Raw genomic sequence first — 19,478 nt, forward strand, 5'->3', positions numbered from 1 at the left:
TGGATATAAAGGAAGACGCTGTTAAATGCAAAGAAAGTGTGGAGGTTGGTTGGCTTTTGTTTGTGCACACATACACTAGGAGGCATGCAGAGCACATAAGAGACCAAATTGTTGTCTTTGAAAATATCTGCACAGGGAGTTTTGAACTGATAAGCAGTGCAGAATAAACATATTACATAAGCTACAAATGTGCCTAGTTTAGCCTGTCAGGCAGGATACAGTAGAGGGGTTTTCACACTGCACTTTACCCTCGGTTAAGGGAGCTGTTTGTTAGCCTGCAGCTAAAGATGCTTCAACATAATCCTGGCACATTCCAGTTGGGCTAACCTGACTTTAGCCTCGGGCTCGCTGGCCCCGAGTTTCCGGGTTTATCCCCTGAAAATCGGCTTAACCCGGGGCGGGAAGTTGTCAGTGTGACCTGGGGCGATGGAAGTCTGGAATATTAACATGACTTCCAGTGGACATTTAACCCGAGGCTAGCAGAAGTGCAGTGTCAAGCGTATAGCCCCGGGCTTAGGTTAACTGTAAGCCCAGTTCAAACGGAAGATTCACACCGAGACAAAACCATTTCCATTGGCATTCTTCTCCCCGTCCGCTATCTATTTTACATGGGCACAGTCGCGGCATCCGGGGCTCAGCACCACCCAAACAGGCCGTGATCGGTTTCAAAATGTACAAACAAGCCTGAACCTATCCCCCTAAACCAGATTGTGCAGCCAAATCTTTCTCCAGTGCTGTGGAAAAAGGTAAAATGGCAAAGAAGGAGTTTAAGTCTAATCTTCTAAACAGGTAACTGTTGCTAATTTAAAACCTTTTTAGCTAGATATCCATCCATCCATCCTCTCCCCAACAACGTTTTACAGCTCTTCCTGGGGGACTCCGAGGCGTTCCCAGGCCAGATGAGATATTAAATCTCTCCAGCATGTTCTCGGTCTACCCCAGAGCCTCTTACCAGTAAGATGTGGATAATCTCTAAGGGGAAATGCCCCCAGATGCCTGAACCACCTCAACTGGCCCCTTTCGACACCAATGAGCATCTCTCTCCGGGTGTCTGAGCTCCTCACTCTCTTCTTTAAGGCTATATTTACTTTATGTAATTGCTGCAGGGTCGTCCAGCTGTGGGAGTGTCACTCATGGCCTGTTTATGTGAGGTGCGGTTTTGTTCTTTAACCCCCTAATGTAGCACCAGTAGACTTCACAGTTGGGCTATTGTTTTCCGTCAGATCGTTGTTATAATTTACACATTTCTGACCGCTTTTGAAGGCAGCTTCGTTTCACGGAGAAAGTGTTACGACGACACCGGAAGCGACCTGGTTGTGTGAAACAAACCAATGGACGAGTCTCTGTGCATTCACACCAAAAGCGATGGAGGCGCTTAAATCGCCCAGAATGTGCCTGCTCACATTTATTACATTTTTTGGTCATTGCTTCAATCGCAGGTAGCAGCCGAGGCAGCTAGCTAACTGAAGCTAACCCCCGGCTCAGCCTACTCTGCTGTTGTGCGAAGTGTGAAGTTATGCTAGTGCTCTTAAAGGTGTAACAGTGTCAAGCGATGTCACATTTTTCAACTTCAAGCCGCACACGCCATGAGCCGATGGACGCGATCAATGCTTTGTCCCGTCGCTCTTATCGCCCGAAACGCGTTGCTGGCCGCGATCTTGTGTGTCATTGCGTCATTAACATTGGTTTTGAATGGCAGCTTGATGCTTTCATCGCCTCCATCGCTTTTGGTGTGAATGCACGGTTACAGGTCACATGACGACAGGTGAGGGTAGGAATGTAGATGGACTGGTAAATCGAGGTAACCCCTCACTGGTTTCCCACTGGCGAACACCGCGGACAATGTTGGACATCCGATTTTTCAGTCACAGATGTCGAAAAGCCTTTGAAGATCTTAATAACAACACAAGATCCCGTTTAAAAGAGCTGAAGTCAAGCCATTTCACAACGGAGCAATAATCAATATATTGTTTTATTATTAAATTATACATCTATACAATAGATCCTTAATAAAACTGCAGCTATACAAATCATTAAGAAGAAGTAACCACGTGATATTACCCATTGCAATATAACCAAAACACTCTGAGAGGTATGTATTCATTCACTGATAACTGGAGATCTATCACATCTTGAGACATACTTAAGATAACAAGGACATGCACAGATGGGGCCCAAAAGGATCCAGACCCTCTCTTCTGACCACGCCACTCTCCTGCGTCACTTTCAGTCACGTAATATCTTTCACCGGGTGTACGCGGCGGGGGCTCCAGGGAGGTACAGTTCGTCAGTCTTTCCGTCCATCAGTGCATTGGTCCAAAAAACTGGAAACAGATCGAAATATCCTCGCAATTGTTGGTTCCCTTTCCTTTAACAGACGTTTATGATCCCGAGACGACGAATGTTAATGACTTTATTCATTCATGAGAGGGGAAAAGAAACAATTACCACATTCCCGTCAGCCTCAGATTCAGCTTTTCTTTGGGCTTAACCATTTATGCTTAGCGTGTTATAAGCTCAACCGACGTTGACAAAGACAGCTAACCTGCCGAGCAGCTGAAGCGGACGGATAATGAGCTAAATCTGTGCTGAGCTGAGCTTGACAAGCTGAATTTTGGAAATACTGTTTGTCCCGCTAGTGGTAAGGATCTTAAAAAAAATAAAAAATAAATAAAAAAAGCAAAGTCTCCATGCTTTAAATGTTGTTTTCCCGATGTGTCGTGTGCGTTACAGGCTCTTTCACTAGCTTGGCTCTTTGCCTCGTTCTTGTGTTTGTATGGATTTTTTTTTGTGATGTATATAAAAAGTATTCTGCTCCAAATACATAGAAAACCACTTATCCCTGTAATCCAGATAATAAATAAATAAATAAATAATGTCAGCAGACGTACTGGTCTTTTTTTCTCAGTTGCAAAAAAAAGCTCTAAGCACTGCTGGGCTAGCGCTGCAAAAATAATGAACAAACTCCACTTTTGCATCAGCACTTTCTGTGAGTTTGGTACGCACTGAGGCTCCGCTGAGATGCTTCTGGGAGGAAATATCACAGCGTCACAGTCTGACCTTCTCCTGTCTGCTCGCCTTCTTCCCCCACCATATCATCGCCAAGCTAGCAATTGAGACAGAGGCATTACAACCTTGGAACAGTGGTACAAACTCGCTCAAGTACTCTGACAAAGTGTAGTAGAGTAGGCTGTGACTGACACGTTGACCCTGGAGCTTTACTGTAGCTGCACAAGCACCAATAAGCTCGCTGCTGTGATTGATTCGTACTCCACTCGCATGCTGGTTGAGCCCGTTTCCCGTTGAGGACTCGCTGAGCTCAACACTTTGCTGTATTAAACTGCTGCCCAGATAACACCAAAGGTTCTGCTCCGTGCTTTTGCCAGATGACGCCAGCATCGGTGTGTGCAGGAAGGTTTCGTCCTGCACACACTGTTACTGGCTGCCGGCGAAGTCTGCAGTTTGGTTAATGGTTGCACCAATTATTACAGTGTGCGCGTTAAATATGATAACCTTCTCCCTTCACGTTACAATATACAAGTGTTATTGTAATTTTACATACCTAAAAAATAAAACAAAGGCAGAATTTGCACATTGAAATAAAATCTAGGACTCCATAAGATAAAAAACTAAACATTTGTGGTCTGAATGGTTCAATCAGGGCTCCCACTTCTTTCTAGAGATCGTTCTACAGGACGATTGTAGTGAAGATCCAGCTGCCTTAATGAAAACAATTTAAAAAATCAGGCTGTTTTGATGTTGAGTTGTTACCTTAATTGCTGGATAGGGAATGAGCGGAGTATATAAGTTTGCGCCGTGATCCGATATCCTATAATTTAGCTCCAAGACAAATCTACTTAAAGGTTGAATATGTTGAATCTTTATTAAAAGCTATATTTTCTAAAAAATAATACACCCACGGGGCGTTTTGAGGGGTACAGAATGAAAATAATGGTTAAACTAAATATATTTAGTCTGAATTAATATTTTATGTTTCTACTGTAGAAGCCAATAGCTTTGGGCGTTGCTGGTTGCCAGGGTTGTCTGTTGTTGGGTGCAGCTACTGTAGGCTGGCACTGGGTGAAATGGAGTTTGCCAATCCTGCAGCTGCGTATTTGTCCCTGCAGCTGAGTGAGCAGAGACGGGCAAACACCAGAGTCAGTATAGGCCGAGCATTCGCTCCATGGACTGAGAGAAAGGAGAGAAACGCCATTAAAACGCACGCCCAAATGGCTATGTTTCTCCTTGATCGGTAAGCTAACTTTCATCTTTACTTAGCTTGAGCGGCTAACGCTAACTGCTAACACTAACGGCTAACGCTAACTGTCAGTCTAATACTTGTTTTCATGGTGCGATTTGTCGGAGGGGACGGGTTCAAACAGGCTCAAACTGACTCCAGTCTCCTGTAGCTACTGGGCCGGGTCTGACCAACCTGGCAACCCGACTGCTTGAGTTAATTTTTGTTGTTGCGACTACGATTTTGAAACACTAGATGGTGGTGTTCTGCTCATTCCCCATATTCAACCTTTGATAGTCGTTTCACTTGGATGAAGCGGCTGTTTACAGCAGGAAACGCAGCAAGTTTAACACAACATTAACACCCTTTTCCCTTTCTGATGACGATGTTCTCCGGTCTGAGGAAGCTCTGACGGATGATTCATTCACAGCTAAAGAAAAAGTCAGAGAATTTAGAAGTAATATTCGAGGACAATAAAAGATTATGAAGCACATTTTACGTGTTATCTCTTCTATTTCCCAGGACGTGTGGGAACCCTGACAATGCTGTCTTAGGGACAGGACTTGAACTCTCTTACCAGCTATCGTAAGATTGCAGGATTTAGGTTTGTTAACGTCAAACTCCCAACAAACACCTCATTAGAGGAAGCCTTAACGAGAGTCGCCCATCACTTACAGTCAACTTGCAGACTGTACGCGACTGGGAAATGTCCTTTGAGTCTATGTAGCAACTGAATGACGAGAAGCTCCTCTCTATATGAATATGATTTGCTTTTTGTGCGAATCACACGAATAAACTTCTAAAAATGTTCAAATAAAAATATGCAAATTAGGCACTCATACAGTATAGGCAGTATTGTCCCCTTTTCTTCTTCTACAACATTCACCACCACTGAAAAAACAAAGACAGCAGCGGATGTGCGCGTATCTTACAGGCCTGGCCTACATTTCCTGACTCACAAGTACAATTTTAGTGAGTCCCACTGCGGCGTGGGAGTATTCAGCATTTGAAAGGTTCCACACAAAATGTTTTGAAGTTGTGTGCGTTTGGGATGGACAGCAGCTTCTTTCGCTCGTTGCACTCGTGGTGGCGTCCTATTTGCCCCCCCACCCCGTACCCCCTTACCCCCGCTTCGCCGGGGACATTCATCTTTATGCTTTACTTTTTTGTTTTTTTGTTTTTTTTGCAACGACAGAAACCACAGCAGCTTGATTCTGACAGTTTCACCAACATCAAATACACTAACAGCTGTAAAGGTTCAGCCGCTTGCTTGTACTGGAGCATTTACGAGAGAGAGTGGACTAACAGGCTAGAGGCTTTCGCAGTGTTCCTGGGAGACCTCCAGGGCACCGCACGTGTTTTTGTTGTAAGAAATCCCGCAGCAGCGCGTCCACCTGTTTCGTCCTTTATAAGAGAGAGAGGTAAGTTTGTGGCGTAGGTCCACAGAATGCACGCTGTAGTCAGATGTAGTACTCCTTCATGTTGTCCCTGACTGAGTTGTGGAGGTGCAGCTCTGTCCTGTAGTCTGTGTACATGCTGTGTCGGGTCTCCTCTTTGATGCTGCTGCTGCTGCTCCTCTGGGCCCGCCGCTGCTGGTAGAGGAGGCGGCTTATCACAGCCAGAGCGCACACAGCGATGAAGACCACCGCTGTCACCACACCTGAGAACACAGCAGGGGGAAGCCGCATTAGAGGTAACCAGCTGACGATGCCGCCAGCCGGGGGGGACGACCCCATTAAGTTCCTTCTGATCTAAATTGCTGGCAGTTACCGCCAGTAATTGTGCAGGAATTCTTACCTTTAAACACAAAATGTTTTGCTTAAACCCTACATCACAGGCTTACAGCAGTCTAATATTAGCATGTTTAGTGATGCACGTTTGTTTTTGTCTCCCAGGATGTTGACTTGATAATGTTGAATCATCTCAGGGCTCCATAACATCATTAAATTATCATGCAACATTGTAAGAATGTTTGTATAACCTGTTAATAACGTCTCAGAATGTTTTAGTTGGTATTCATCTTTATAGGAACATTATTTGGGGAAGATAAACATACCTAAAATGTTCTTCGACCGTCAGATTCAAACGTTTTCTTTCATCATTAAAGGCCTTTACACACCTGGGGCTTTTTTTGTTGTTGTATGTGATTCATTTGCACATCAATACACAGAGATTTTATTATTTTAAACTGTTGTTTTTGTCATGAGCACAAATGCGAATGTTGTGCGGTAGATAAGCTACGTCATTTTTTCCCTGATTGTAGTCGATTCTTCTGATTACCTTGCACTGCCGCCAAATTTCAACGCATTTCACATGAAAATCCATCTCATCAGGCTCCAAGTAGTGCGTTTATGTTTTGGCTTGAAGTCATTTGGCCAATCAGCGTCCTGCGAGGAGCTACTGGCAGTTGAGAAAGGATCAGGGGATCAGGTAACGACAGAAGAGGCGACTGCTCGTTCGAAACAACAAGGGCGGCTCCTAAAGACGTTAGCTTAGATGCTAAAGTAGCATCCGAACTAGAGAGTTTTTCTGCATTTAGAAATGAGAACGACGAGAAAAAGTCAACCTAACAAATCAATTTCATTTTAGGTGTCAGCCTTTTGTCACTAGGTGTGAACTGAAGCCGTTATCCAGCTCTCTTCATAGCCGCCAGACTCCATTGACAAAAACAGGATTTTACTTGTTAGTCTCTACACTTAAAATACCAAAGTGGTCGAGGCAGACCAGCGACTTCTATGTTCTGTGAGGTAACATTTTTTCCAATGGAGTCTGGTGACTGACGAGAGCAGAACAACCCCTGTTAACTTAAACAGGGGCGTCTAACTAAGGGCGCACTCACACTGTCCTTCCGCACCGTGACCCGGGCTTTAGGGTACTTGTCCCCCCTCCCTCTCCCCCCGCGCCCCAGCCCCGTTTGTACTCACACTGCCTGGGCCTCCGTGGATGGCCCGCTGGCCGCAGTTATGCGCGGAGCGGGTGCACTCACACTGCTTAAAGGTACTAGGCTTTAGCTGAAAAACCGCTTTTGGCCCGGGACAGAACGACAGTGTGAGTGCGCCCTAAGTAAAGTGTTGAAATGTTTCTGAAGCGTACACTTAAACTGATTAAACTGACTCCTGCCTGCTTCTCTGAATCGGGGGCGTGCAGACTGCCATCTGTAGTCCGACGGCGTCAATAAAGTAGCTAAGTATGCTCATGTAAGTTATCAGAGGTAAGTTATCACATCATCCCGCCCGAGGTGTTAACAGCTGGCGTTCACACTTGTTTTATTTCCCAGTCGCTCTATGAAAAAGGGATTAGCGCACCGTGGTTCAAGTTTGAGCCGGAAGGCGCGCCCATATTTCACGCAAGGTATCATACGGGCTAGAAATGAGGTGGATGCGATCCTCGGTTATCTATCCCCTGGAAGGGGGACGTGGCCTTGGCGCTGACGCGATGCTAATCTACTCTAACACCAGATCCACTTCCTTCTGCTCTTACATTTCAAAATAAAAGCAAAATTCACTCAGAGCATTTTGCTAAAAGGAAACTCGCTAAAACGACAGTTTACAGAACCAAGGAGTTGGTCCTCTGCCAATGTCAAGCCTTCGATTGACGAAGTGCATCATATTCACATTACTGCTAGAGTAAATAGTTTTATACTCATAAATACTCATAGTTTCGCAGGTGAGTATTTAGCGTTTTCACGTGGTTTATTCGTCGCGCCCTCGCTGCGTAAAGGCCTTAAGGAGGTGTAAAATGCGAAGGTTTTCCGTTTGGAAGGCACACAGTAAAATCCTTTATCATCATCATTGACTTCAATGCAATTTCAAACAAAACAGAGCGAATGGCAGTAATGAAAATGAGCTGAGTTGTTTTATCAGGAGACCAGGAGGAGAAAAAAGAATTAAGATGGAGGCAAATGGAGAGAATGACCACCAAAAAAAAAAAGACAAACAGCTTGGGACTCAATTCAATTAAGCGAAGACAAATAAAGCAGCACAGAAGAGAGAAAAACAGACCTGCTATCACAGCCAGGTCCTTCTGGGTGCCGTTGCCGTGCTGCTCCTTATCTTTGTTTGCGGTTACAGTTTGATCTGGAGGAGCAGAAACACACTAATTAACAAAAGTAGCAGGCATTAATGTCCCTACGGGGGACGCACGTCCACGTCTGGGGGAATCTCCGGTTGTCACCTTTACCCGTGAAATAGAGTTTGTTACGCTTAACTGCTGAGCTCCAGAACAAAATGAAGGGGAAGTTTTTACTTCTTCTCCTCGTCTGTGATTAAGATTAGCCTCTCTACGCACTGCCGCGGAAAAGTTCTCCTGCCACAGAGCTTCTCTGCAGTCGGAAGAGGACCGCTCTTTCGTGCTTAGAGGCTGAAATGTGTGTACGAAGGCTTTGTTTTGTACAAATTTCTGCACAAAAGGTTCGACCAGACTGACGGTTGAAAGGGCAGAAAGAGACAAAAACATCCCTCTGAGCAACAGTCGAAAAAGAATAAAAGAAATCAGAAGTCATTAGTAAAAAAGACTGGAAGCTGAGCATGACAATGTGTGCAGATTCACTATCAGGTGCATAATAATAATACCGCCTTTAAGAAGCTGGACTCAACAGGCAGCTTGTAGCTCTCCTTCAAAGTTCACAATAGAAGTAGAAAGTAAGTACAGGGCAGGGGTGGGCGATTCGGGTCCTGGAGAGCCACTGTCCTGCATGTTTTAGGTTTCTCTCTGCTCCAAAACACCTGAGTCTAATGAATTGCTCGTTGTCAAGCAGCTGAAGCTCGTCACAGTTTGGATTTGAATTTGATGTATCGCATGTAGCGGTGGGTCCCAACCCTTCTTTCTAAAGCTGACATAAAGTGAAGTGACTGTCCTGATGCTGAATGAAGCTAACGCTAGCTTGTGTCAGGTGTTGTAAGCAATATATGGTAAATGGATGGACTCACTAGTCTTCTGACTACTCAAGGCGCTTTCACACTTGTCACATTCAGACATTCACACAGATGTGGGTGGACATCTACAGACCATCTAATCTAATCAGTCACACCACAGTTACACACCCATGCGCAGCACAGGGAGCAATTCGGGGTTCAGTGTCTTGCCCAAGGACACATCGACATGTGGACCGGGGGAGCTGGGGATCGAACCTAAAACGCGTCTGAGTGTCCCACTGAATGGGTCGTGATGGTGACTGAGCCTTGATGCGAGCGGCTGGTGGTTTCGTTCCAATGTCGGCGCTCAGTAAGGAGGAGGAGGAGGAGGAGGAGGAGCCGTTTCATGTGGCTGCCAAAATGACGTCTTTTTCATTTTTTCCTCAGAATGGTGAGAAACTCGCGTGCGTCCGCCAACTCCGTGCTCAATCTGGTGCCTCAACAGACGGGACAATTAGGCCAGCGTCTCTTCTGAAGTATATTTAGATATGTTGTGGCAATATGGCTCGGTGTAATTAACGCCCAGAACCTGTCCGTCCTATCGCTGCCTCTGCGTTCTCCCGTCGACAGCTTATTAGAAACCTCAAACCTTAACTGCGCGCTCCATGGCAGTGCATCTGTGTTGTTCGCACTAAACAAACATGCATACAAATAATCAGAAAGAGTCCAAAGACATTTGTAAAAAACTGAAATGCATCTGTTCTGTTCAGACGGACGACAGAAAAACACATGCTGGGACAGAGCCGCTCTACACGGACGGAAATTAAATTCACAAGTGATGAAAAAAATGCAGCAGTTGAACAGGAAGCCAATTAGAGCGGTGGCTGTGCTTTGATTTCATTTGTTGTCGTTTGGAAAACTAGGGACACGGAGACGAGTCAGTGGGTGAGCAGCTCTGTTTGACGCCTCACTCGGGTTTCCGGGGGTAAAAATAGGTCACGTTTAACCAGGGGAGATCACAACAGCACCTCCTCACGCTGCTTAGAGCCTCATACTGGAGACGTATACACAGCTAGATGCAGCGTCCAGGCTGGTGAGAAGCGTCTCAGCCGCCGCCATCTTGGTTCAGGGTTCAGACCCATTCTGACCACGGACTGCAGGTAAAGTCTTTTTTCTTCTTCTCATTTTTCAATATTTTACTGATACGAACGTGTTGAAGTTAAGCTGATTTTGTTCTGCTTAATTAATCCTGTTCGTGATCCTCTGAGCTTCTCTCCTCTCCGTCTGTATCATTCATGTCTCATCAGTGCACGTTCCTAATTCAACTTCTTCCTGGAGTTGTTTGTGCTTCGTCGTCTCGCAGGTCTCTGCTGATGGTGGTGGTGCCTGCTGCCGTGGTCCTGCATGGCGCTTCCTGCTGCTTTTATAACTATTACTAATATAAACTATCATTAGTTCATAAATTCTAACATTTGTAGCCATAAAAACACCCTGAGTCATATATCTCATTGTATCACAGCTGTTATTACTCATCATTGCCACCATAATTATAACCATTGTTATAATCTATAACCTTAGCTGTGCTTGTTTCTACTATTCTGCTGTTTTAACTGCCATAACATATGAGTCATACTCACATTAATATAGATATTATTATAGTTACTGTGACTCTTTGGTTGCTTGCATCTCTGGGACTGTCTCTCTGTCCGTCTTTTCTCTCTTTCTCTCTCCTTCTCTTCCTCTCTCCGGTGCAGACAGATATCCGTCCTCCCCCGAGCTCGGTCTGTCCCACGTTCCTGCCTGTTAAAGGGTTTTCAACGCCACTGTGTACTCAAGATTTCTACTCAAGGGGGAATTTTTGGGTCTATGTTAACAATAAATAAGTCATAGAGTGTGGTCTTTACCTACTCTGTAAGTAAAGTGTCCTGAGAAAAGTTATGTTATGATCTGGGACTGTAAATAAAATTGAATTGAATTGAATTTGATGTGTCACGGTAGGTCCTAACCCTTCTTTTAAAGCTAACATAAAGTGAAGTGACTGTCCTGATGCTGAATAAAGCTAACGCTAGCTTGTGTTAGGTGTTATAAGCCATATATGGTAAATGGATGGACTTTCTAGTCTTCTGACTACTCAAGGCGCTTTCACAGAGTTTGTCACATTCACCCGTTCACGCAGACATTCACACTGATGGCAGTGGACATCTACAGACCATCTAATCTAACCATTCACACCACATTTACACACCCATGCGCAGCACAGGGAGCAATTCGGGGTTCAGTGTCTTGCCCAAGGACACTTCGACATGTGGACCGGGGGAGCTGGGGATCTAACCGCCGATCTCTTGAATGGAGGACGACCCACTCTTTCACTGAGCCACAGCCGCCAGTAAGGTAACGACATGTTTGTCACTGTACGTTACAAAGAGACAACCTCTAGGCTTAAGTGCAGTTCCTTCAACGACCACTCATAGACCTCTCAGGATCTAACGATATCTGCTCGCGTACGTAAAACCACGAGCTGTGTAATCCAGTTGATGTTACTCTCATTGAACTGTGTCGTAAATAATGTAAAGTTTGATTATAAAACCACAAATGCAAATGAAAGACACCTGTCTGTCTGAATGCCTGTCTGGCATTTGCTCTGTTGCTCTTGTTCTGGAGGGAAGAGGGGGTGTAGAAGCAGAAAAAGTTAGGGCCTGTCCGTCTGTTTGTCCGTCTGTTTGTCATGTATGTCTGTTTGTGTCACTACTATATATTGTACTGTTATAATATGTTATTTTGGGTTGGGTGGTGCTGGGTGAGGGGTTGGAAATTTATAAGCGTTGCTTCCTTCCATCCCCTTTTCAGACTTTCTATATCTTTTAAGTTTCAATGTGTTTTTTTTTCATGTTTGGATTACAAGTCTGAAATAAATGAATAAATAAAAAATAATAAAAATATTCCTTCGGGTGTTTCGGATAACACTTTCGGAGAAGTTTGAGTTAACGTAAAGTAATCGTGTATCACAGAATGTCCATATAATTCTACACGATATCGATTCCATTGAAAGACGATAAATCATAATATACAATTATGCTTTAAACAATGTGACATTCAGTGAGTTTCACTGCAGCTGGAGAGACGGAGAGAAGTGGCAAAAAAAGAGCCACTTGAAATCTCGGCCCAGGCCACAAGACAGAGAAATTAATTAGTGCTTTGATTAATGCGTTAATTACTTTTTAAATGAATCATCCCGTCTATGAATGTCGGTTCATAAAATCGCCCTCTATAATTTCCCTCCGAATAACTTGTTTTGTCAGTCGCTCGTGCCGTTTAGAGATATTTAAAGTGCGATGAGGAAGAAAAAAGAGCAGCAAATCCCCACATTTGAGAGGCTGCAACCGCAGCGTGATGCTGAGTTAATCACTGGAAAGACTAATTATCTCATTCTTTAGGCACCTTTTGAGTTTGCAGGAAGAAATCACGAGTTTGATGGAAAGAAAATCCTTCCTCGACTTCGAGGATCTTCAGTAAACTGTGGTATTCAGAGTCACACACGGGCCTCAAACGCAACACGATGACTTCAGGGGAAAATATTTGGTTAACGCCTCTGTTGCTGAATAAACAGCTGGGGAGGCTAATTAACTAATTCTTTAGGCACCTTTTTCACTTACAGGCCTGATTAAAACTTTGTGTTTTGAGTCTCATCTCATCTCATCTTCAGCCTCTTATCCGGGGTCGGGTCTCGGGGGCAGCAGCTTTAGCAGGGGACCCCAAACTTCCCTTTCCCGGGCCACATTAACCAGCTCTAACTGGGGGATCCTGAGGCGTTCCCAGGCCAGTGTGGAGATCTAATCTCTCCACCTAGTCCTGGGTCTTCCCCGAGGCCTCCTCCCAGCTGGACGTGCCTGGAACACCTCCCTAGGGAGGCGCCCAGGGTTCATCCTTACTAGATGATCCTGAACCACCTCAACTGGCTCCTTTCAACGCAAAGGAGCAGCGGCTCTACTCCGAGTTCCTCACGGATGCTGAACTTCTCCCCCTCTCTCTAAGGGAGACTCCAGCCCCCCTCCTGAGAACACCCATTTCGGCCGCTTGTACCCGCGACCTTGTTCTTTCGGTCACGAGTGTTAAAAAATAAATCCTTCTTCAGATGGAGAATCCAAAGTAATCTGTGGTATTCAGAGTCACACACAGGTGACCTCAAAGGCAACACGATGACTTAAAAAAGAATCCAAATAAAATAAAATAACAAATAAACAAAAGCCTCCTTACTGAACACATAAAACCACTCAATTGTACCAAACAGTTTGCGTGGTTGTCAGCGTGTGTGAGCGTTTCACCTTGCAGCGTGTGTGAGGTGGACTCCGCCAGCGCTCCGCAGTTTGACTGGACCAGCGGCCCGCGGATGGTGACCAGCGAGCTTCCTCGATTGGTCAGCGCTGCCTTCAGCGGCGCCACGTGGTTGAACTGCACCGAGGAGAGGCAGCCGATGAAACCTTTGGAGGCCGCCTGAGTCACGTCCTCGTCCAGGTTCTCTCTCCCTGCAGACACGGGTAAAATTAAAGGTGGTTACTGACGCCGACGTGTGAATTACAGATCAAAGATCCGGGATGATGTGGAGGGTTTTTTTTTCCTCATGCACACTCGGAGGAGGACTTACTGGTGACTTTGCCCAATGTCAGAGATCTGATTAAGATCAGCTCTGCATCAGATGACAGTGTGTACTTTCTGTGGATGTCCTGGTCGATCTGGTTGAGTGGAGAGAAATCAAATAACAAGGCAATTACAAGAAATCTAAACCGAGGTAACTCCGGCAGCATGCACATTTCAATACATTATAGATCGGGAGTTGTCTTCTCTACGGCTTCATGCAACATAAAAAAAACCCCCCACATCCGCACACGGTTCGCTTTGAAGTGGTTTCGACCTTTCGCTCCTGTTCTACCGCGCTGACTCGGTTGCATCGCTTAACTTGATGATCTGCAATAAAACACGGCAGGTTTTTGATTACGTCCACTTCCGTTTGTAAAATGCTCACAGTGGTACGTCTAGACCAGGGGTCTGCAAACCGCGGCTCTAGTGCCGTATGCGGCTCTTCAGCCCCTTTTCAGTGGCAGAAAATGATTCAAACAACGTGTAAATAACGTGTTTTTTTGCACTTTGGACGAGGGAAAACATTTTATCTTGGAGTTCAAGGTGATATTGAAAATATATTACGTGAAAATATGCGTCACATCCTTGGTCTACGGCCCGGCTCCTTTCCCTGCAGGGGGCTAATGTTGACGCGGTGACCCGCACTGCTGGTGGATAACACCCCAAAACATGAGAGAAGGAAAATAGTGTTTTGTGGACAAATTCATTTGCGTTCACATGATGGTGGCTTACCCGTACGCTCGATATGTGGCGAGAAACTAGCGAACAACCACAGGTTTAGGACAGGTAACAATGACAGGTAACAGTAACTTTATATAAACCTTTATAAGCTGTGACATCAGATGTGTTGTTTGGCTCCAGACAAACTTTATCTGGTGGAAGAGGGGGAAAAATGGCTCTTTTGATAGTAAAGGTTGCAGACCCCTGGTCGTTACAGACCAGCTGATGACCCAGCTAACGATAGGTCTTCACAGCAAGTGGAAAATGAATTTGAACACCATCTCTGTGGTGAAGTGAGGGGAGTGTTCGGACCGCAGGGAGAGAAATCTGGTTCCTTGCTGGAGAGTTTTGTCATTACAGAATTAGACCCGTTCATAAGTGTGTTGCATTTTGTTGGTTTGTTGCTTTATAATCCTGTAACGTAGCAAGTCTCTCTTCTCGTCACCCACACACACACACACACACACACACACACACACGTTCCTATTACACTTCTGCCCTCAGTACAAGACTGACTCAAGTTGGAAGATCCCGCTTTCCGATTACAAGTGAACGCAGCATAACAGTTTCTTTTGCTTATTTTGGAAACTTTACTGAAACACATTCACCTCCCTTCTTCCAGTCCGTCCCCTTTATGTACCCCTCTTAAATCCATACACACACACACACACACACACACACACACACACACACACACACACACACACACACACACACACACACACACACACACACACACACACACACACACACACACACACACACACACACACACACACACACACACACACACACACGTTCCTATTACACTTTTGCCCTCACTACAAGACTGACTCAAGTTGGAAATCCCCATTTCCGATTACAAGTGAACGCAGCATAACCGTTAGGCTGGCAGACCAACGGCTGTCAGTGGCGTCACCGGCGTTCTTACATCTAGCCCGCCACAGACGCTGACATTTGAATAATCAGCAAAAAGGCAACAAGTGCTGTCATTAGTGGGTCACATGATCAGTCACCATTATTTGAACTCACTCTTTGATCGGTAGGAACTTAAAAGACATTTAAATAGATGAAAATCCGAGTACAACTAGGTAAAAGAGGGGGATCCGTACCTGTACGTAGAGGTTTTTTCCCACTCGGTGAACTCTGATTCGATGGAGTCGCCCGTCTGCCAGGTTGGTGAGGACGGGGCTGAACACGTCCGGACTCCTGTCTGTCTGGAGGTGATACCAGATCTGCAGACTCCCTGGACACAAAGCATCCAAACACACCCTTTAAATGGACCTCCGGAGCACTTTATGATGATTCACTACGGTGCTAAATGTAAATGCAGGAGCCGTGGACTCGAGTCATGACGTGAAAAAACCCATACTGTGGCTTCGAGTGTGTGGACTTTGCATTAAAATGCCAAATGGGAGACGAGAATAGACCTCTTTACCGAAATGATGTGGCTTATATGTATAAATAAACTCGCTCTAGCCAAACTTCTTCAATTGCCTTTTGAGATATACAAATATTTATCTCATAGCTCTTCTCTCCCACACAGAATAAGTCAATATGTACTCAGTGTTCCTCCCACACACACGATCGCTGCCAGATCAAAGAGGCAGATAGCTATGCATTGTCAAGTGGAGCCGGGTCAATATTACAATTCCCGGTCTGTAGGTGAAGGGCTTTGTGTAGTGATTCATTTCAAATCCTGTGAGTGCTCCTATAGATGAAGGTCACTGTGGATGGAGTGTCTCCTCTGCCCCTTCTGTGTTTACGGAGAGACCCCCGAGGAACACACGGGAGCTGTGGTTTAACACGAAAAAAAAAGAGCGTCTCAGGACAACTGACACCGAATAACAGCTGCACTGTCGCTCAACGTGATACTCAAAAGTTTGGATGCGGCTTAAAGGCTGTCAGCTTAAAGCTTTGACGCCTCTGTTGTGTCAGGAAGCCGGAAACGCCGAGATACCGCGCCGACAGCGGGGAAACGCGAGTGACAAGTGAGGACCCTTTTTCTGACATTCCCTTCAGACTTAAAGTGAAACACTAAAGTCCAAAGACGGTTTTTATTCTGGTATTATTAGCCGTCTGGGGTCCTTTATTGTGCAGGGACCTGTGTAATGTGTTGGACTCCCAGTGAAGAAAGACGGAGCAGCAGAACCGCGGAGGGTGAATCTATTCATTAGCCCGTAATCGGTTCGCTCAAAGTTGTGGGGGCGGCTCCGTTATTATATTCATGCTGGCAGCTGCGGCGCCATTAGCTGCCTGCTCGTTGTCGGCCTCATTCTCTCTCCCGCTAAACACCTTTCAACGGGCGCATAAACCCTGATTCCCCAAGAATTAGATTCAGAGTTTCTCATGTATTTGGCTCTTGGAGGTAAAAGGAAGAAGAGAAGAAGAATACCGTGGCGGCGTGAAGTGCGATGGGATTATGACTGAACTATCTTTTTTCCCATTGAAGTGGATTTTTCCGCCTTAAAAAAATGACAATCTGCGAGTGTATTTTGTTTGTGGTGCAAATGTAGAGTGGACCAGCCCCGCTGTCAACAAAGCAGTCCCTTCCTCCCCCCCCCCGTAATTATGGAAAATGATTCAGTAACCATAGCGACGCGTTTGTGTGAGCTGCCTGTGAGTGCAGGGATATTTCACAGATATTCATAAATGGAAAACAAGGGTTAGGACGGAGACATGAGGAGGGTTAAAGGGGCGTATTCTGCTCTTTTTCATGTTCTCATGTTCAGACGTGTTCTTTGTGTTTCTGCTAGAGAATGTTTTCAGGCTTTAATGTTCAGTAAACAGAGTATTTTTCTCATCCTTGTCTGAATACACCTGTGTTCACCCTGTGTCTGAAACGCTCCGTTTTAGCGCCTGTCTCTTTAAGACCCCCCCCCCCCCCCCCCGCCCGCCTAAATAAGCCCAGTTTGCTCTGATTGGTCAACGTTTAAGGGTCTTCAGCATCTAAGCAAGGCCGGCCAATGACTCGTTTAACCATCACAATTTGATTTATTTGTTATCCATGACATTTAGCAAGTCTAGAAGAGCCGCTTAAATAGTTGCCGTATTTTCCGCACTATAAGTTGCACCTAAAAACCTTCACATGTCTCAGAAGCCGACAGTGCGCCTTATAATCCGGTGCTCCTTATATATGGACCAATATTGAGCCACAACAGGTCTCCAACTACGGTGAGCAGCCGCCGACTCTATTTTCCCCCGTAGAAGAAGTAACGCGCGGTGCATGTTGAGATATACGACTGCGTGAAGCGTGCCGTTTCATTTCCATGTGTGTGTTTGTGTAAAGAGCCCAAAATGGCTCCTGTTAAGAGACACGCTTACGACGCAGAGTTTCAACTCAAGGCCATTAGTCACGCAGTAGAACACGGGAATAGAGCAGCAGCCAGAGAGTTGAACATGAACCAATCAATGGTGCCGAAGTGGAGGAAGCAACAAGACGACCTCCCCTGACTGTTTTGTTGACGTTCCCTTTAGAGCAGCTCCATCTAATGGATGCAGAACGTAACCCCAGCCTCGACTGTAGCGTCTGTTCTATGCGCCTTATAATGTGGTTCGCCTTATAGTGCGGAACATACGGTAGTTGGAGTAGGCAAACTTATTATTTTAGCCTTGTTCAAGTTAGCGTAGCGCTACTGGAGGTCTCTTGTGATTGGTCAGGGGAAATCTAATCATGGAAATAAAGTTAAAGTGCAGGAAACGTCAGTCTGAAGAATGTGCCTTACTTACTTTGATTAACAGAAGTACCTTTCAAAATGCTGTTTAAAAAAAATCAGACTTACAAAGATTGATTTATTGCTAATTCTTAATAATCCCAATTATGTGGCAGATGAAACTTCCATAATTCATTTGATCTTTATTTTAGCAAATTGCTGTTTCTTTAAAATGACTCATATTTCATATTTGACCACTATGGAAAACCTAAAAACTCAAAAATAATAAATAAATAAAATTATTTGGACGTTTAAATATGTACTCCAAAGTGTTTCTGTTAGTTTCCATTCCTTTGTTTCTATGTTTTACTGTTTTTGTACATTTTAATACATGTTAATTCTATTTAAAACAAAGAAATCACGATAAAAAACAAAATGATGCAATGTCGTGTCAGGTAATCGCTCGCGCCCTCCGCAGAATGAAATAAAGTGGGGCACATTCAGCATGTTTACGTTTACGACTGTGAAATGATCTACGCTGTATGTCACTGCCCTAAGTTATTCCTGCGCGGCGGCCTCTTTTTTTCCTCTCATGCGGTTGATGTATGTACCGTTCTGGGCCAGGATGACAGCGATGTATTGCTGGCTGAATGTGCTGACAGTGAGCAGCATGGCCGGTCTCTGCGAGGTGACGAAGCTGAAGGCCACGTCCTCTCTGGCTCGGCTGCTGCTCTCCGTGGAAACGCTGGAGGCCTGCGAGCTTCTGTTCTGCATCACCGAGAACGGCTCCTGGAAGGTGTAGGTCACCGAGGACTCCGTGTCGAAGGACACCGACACCTCTGCAGCGCACAGAGACAAATGGAGAGAGAGAGAAAGAGAGAGAGAGAGGAGAAAAAGGGGGTTTTTAGAGCCTGGAGCTTGTTTTTGAAAGAAGATTAAAAGGGCTGAATCCCCGGCTTGCGGCCTCTGAGGGCTGCGATGTTCATTACAGTACACTTCGAAATATAACAACACAACCTCATCAAAAAGTAGTGTAGTTTTCCCAGTGGGTGCAGCACAGGGAAGGCACTGTTTTTGAATGAAGAGCTGTCAAAAACACTGTCTTTCTCCGGAGGTGCTGCGGCGCGTATAAACAGGCACACTGTATACCTACTTATTAATACCCAGTGCGTCACTCCCACCAATGCATGTTGTCTTAAGGATAAACTCACACTCTCGCTGTCTTTCCGTAGCTCACAAACTTTGCGGAGGGATATAAATGAGTTTGCACACGGGCCCTGTATGAAATGTAACGGCAACGAATTATTTGACTTCATCAAAGACGAGACGATGACTCGGATATCACGTCGACAGCAAAACCCAGCAGCTGCAGCGGCACCG

General features: G+C 45.3%; 1 protein-coding gene across 1 annotated transcript in view; it reads right to left on the reverse strand.

The window, feature by feature from the left end:
• Nucleotides 1-5,697: 5,697 nt before the first annotated feature.
• cntnap5a (contactin associated protein family member 5a) overlaps nucleotides 5,698-19,478 on the reverse strand; it is a gene marked incomplete at both ends in the record, with an annotated part of 139,638 nt that continues 125,857 nt past the window's right edge. The window contains 6 exons of the mRNA XM_083922136.1: nucleotides 5,698-5,897; nucleotides 8,239-8,313; nucleotides 13,413-13,613; nucleotides 13,733-13,820; nucleotides 15,558-15,691; nucleotides 18,710-18,937. Of these exons, the coding sequence (XP_083778262.1) occupies nucleotides 5,698-5,897; nucleotides 8,239-8,313; nucleotides 13,413-13,613; nucleotides 13,733-13,820; nucleotides 15,558-15,691; nucleotides 18,710-18,937 (926 nt within the window). The remainder of the gene's footprint in view (nucleotides 5,898-8,238; nucleotides 8,314-13,412; nucleotides 13,614-13,732; nucleotides 13,821-15,557; nucleotides 15,692-18,709; nucleotides 18,938-19,478) is intronic.

The sequence above is a fragment of the Echiichthys vipera genome (genome assembly GCF_963691815.1).
Source record: "Echiichthys vipera genome assembly, chromosome: 10".
Taxonomy (NCBI): Eukaryota; Metazoa; Chordata; class Actinopteri; order Perciformes; family Trachinidae; genus Echiichthys; species Echiichthys vipera.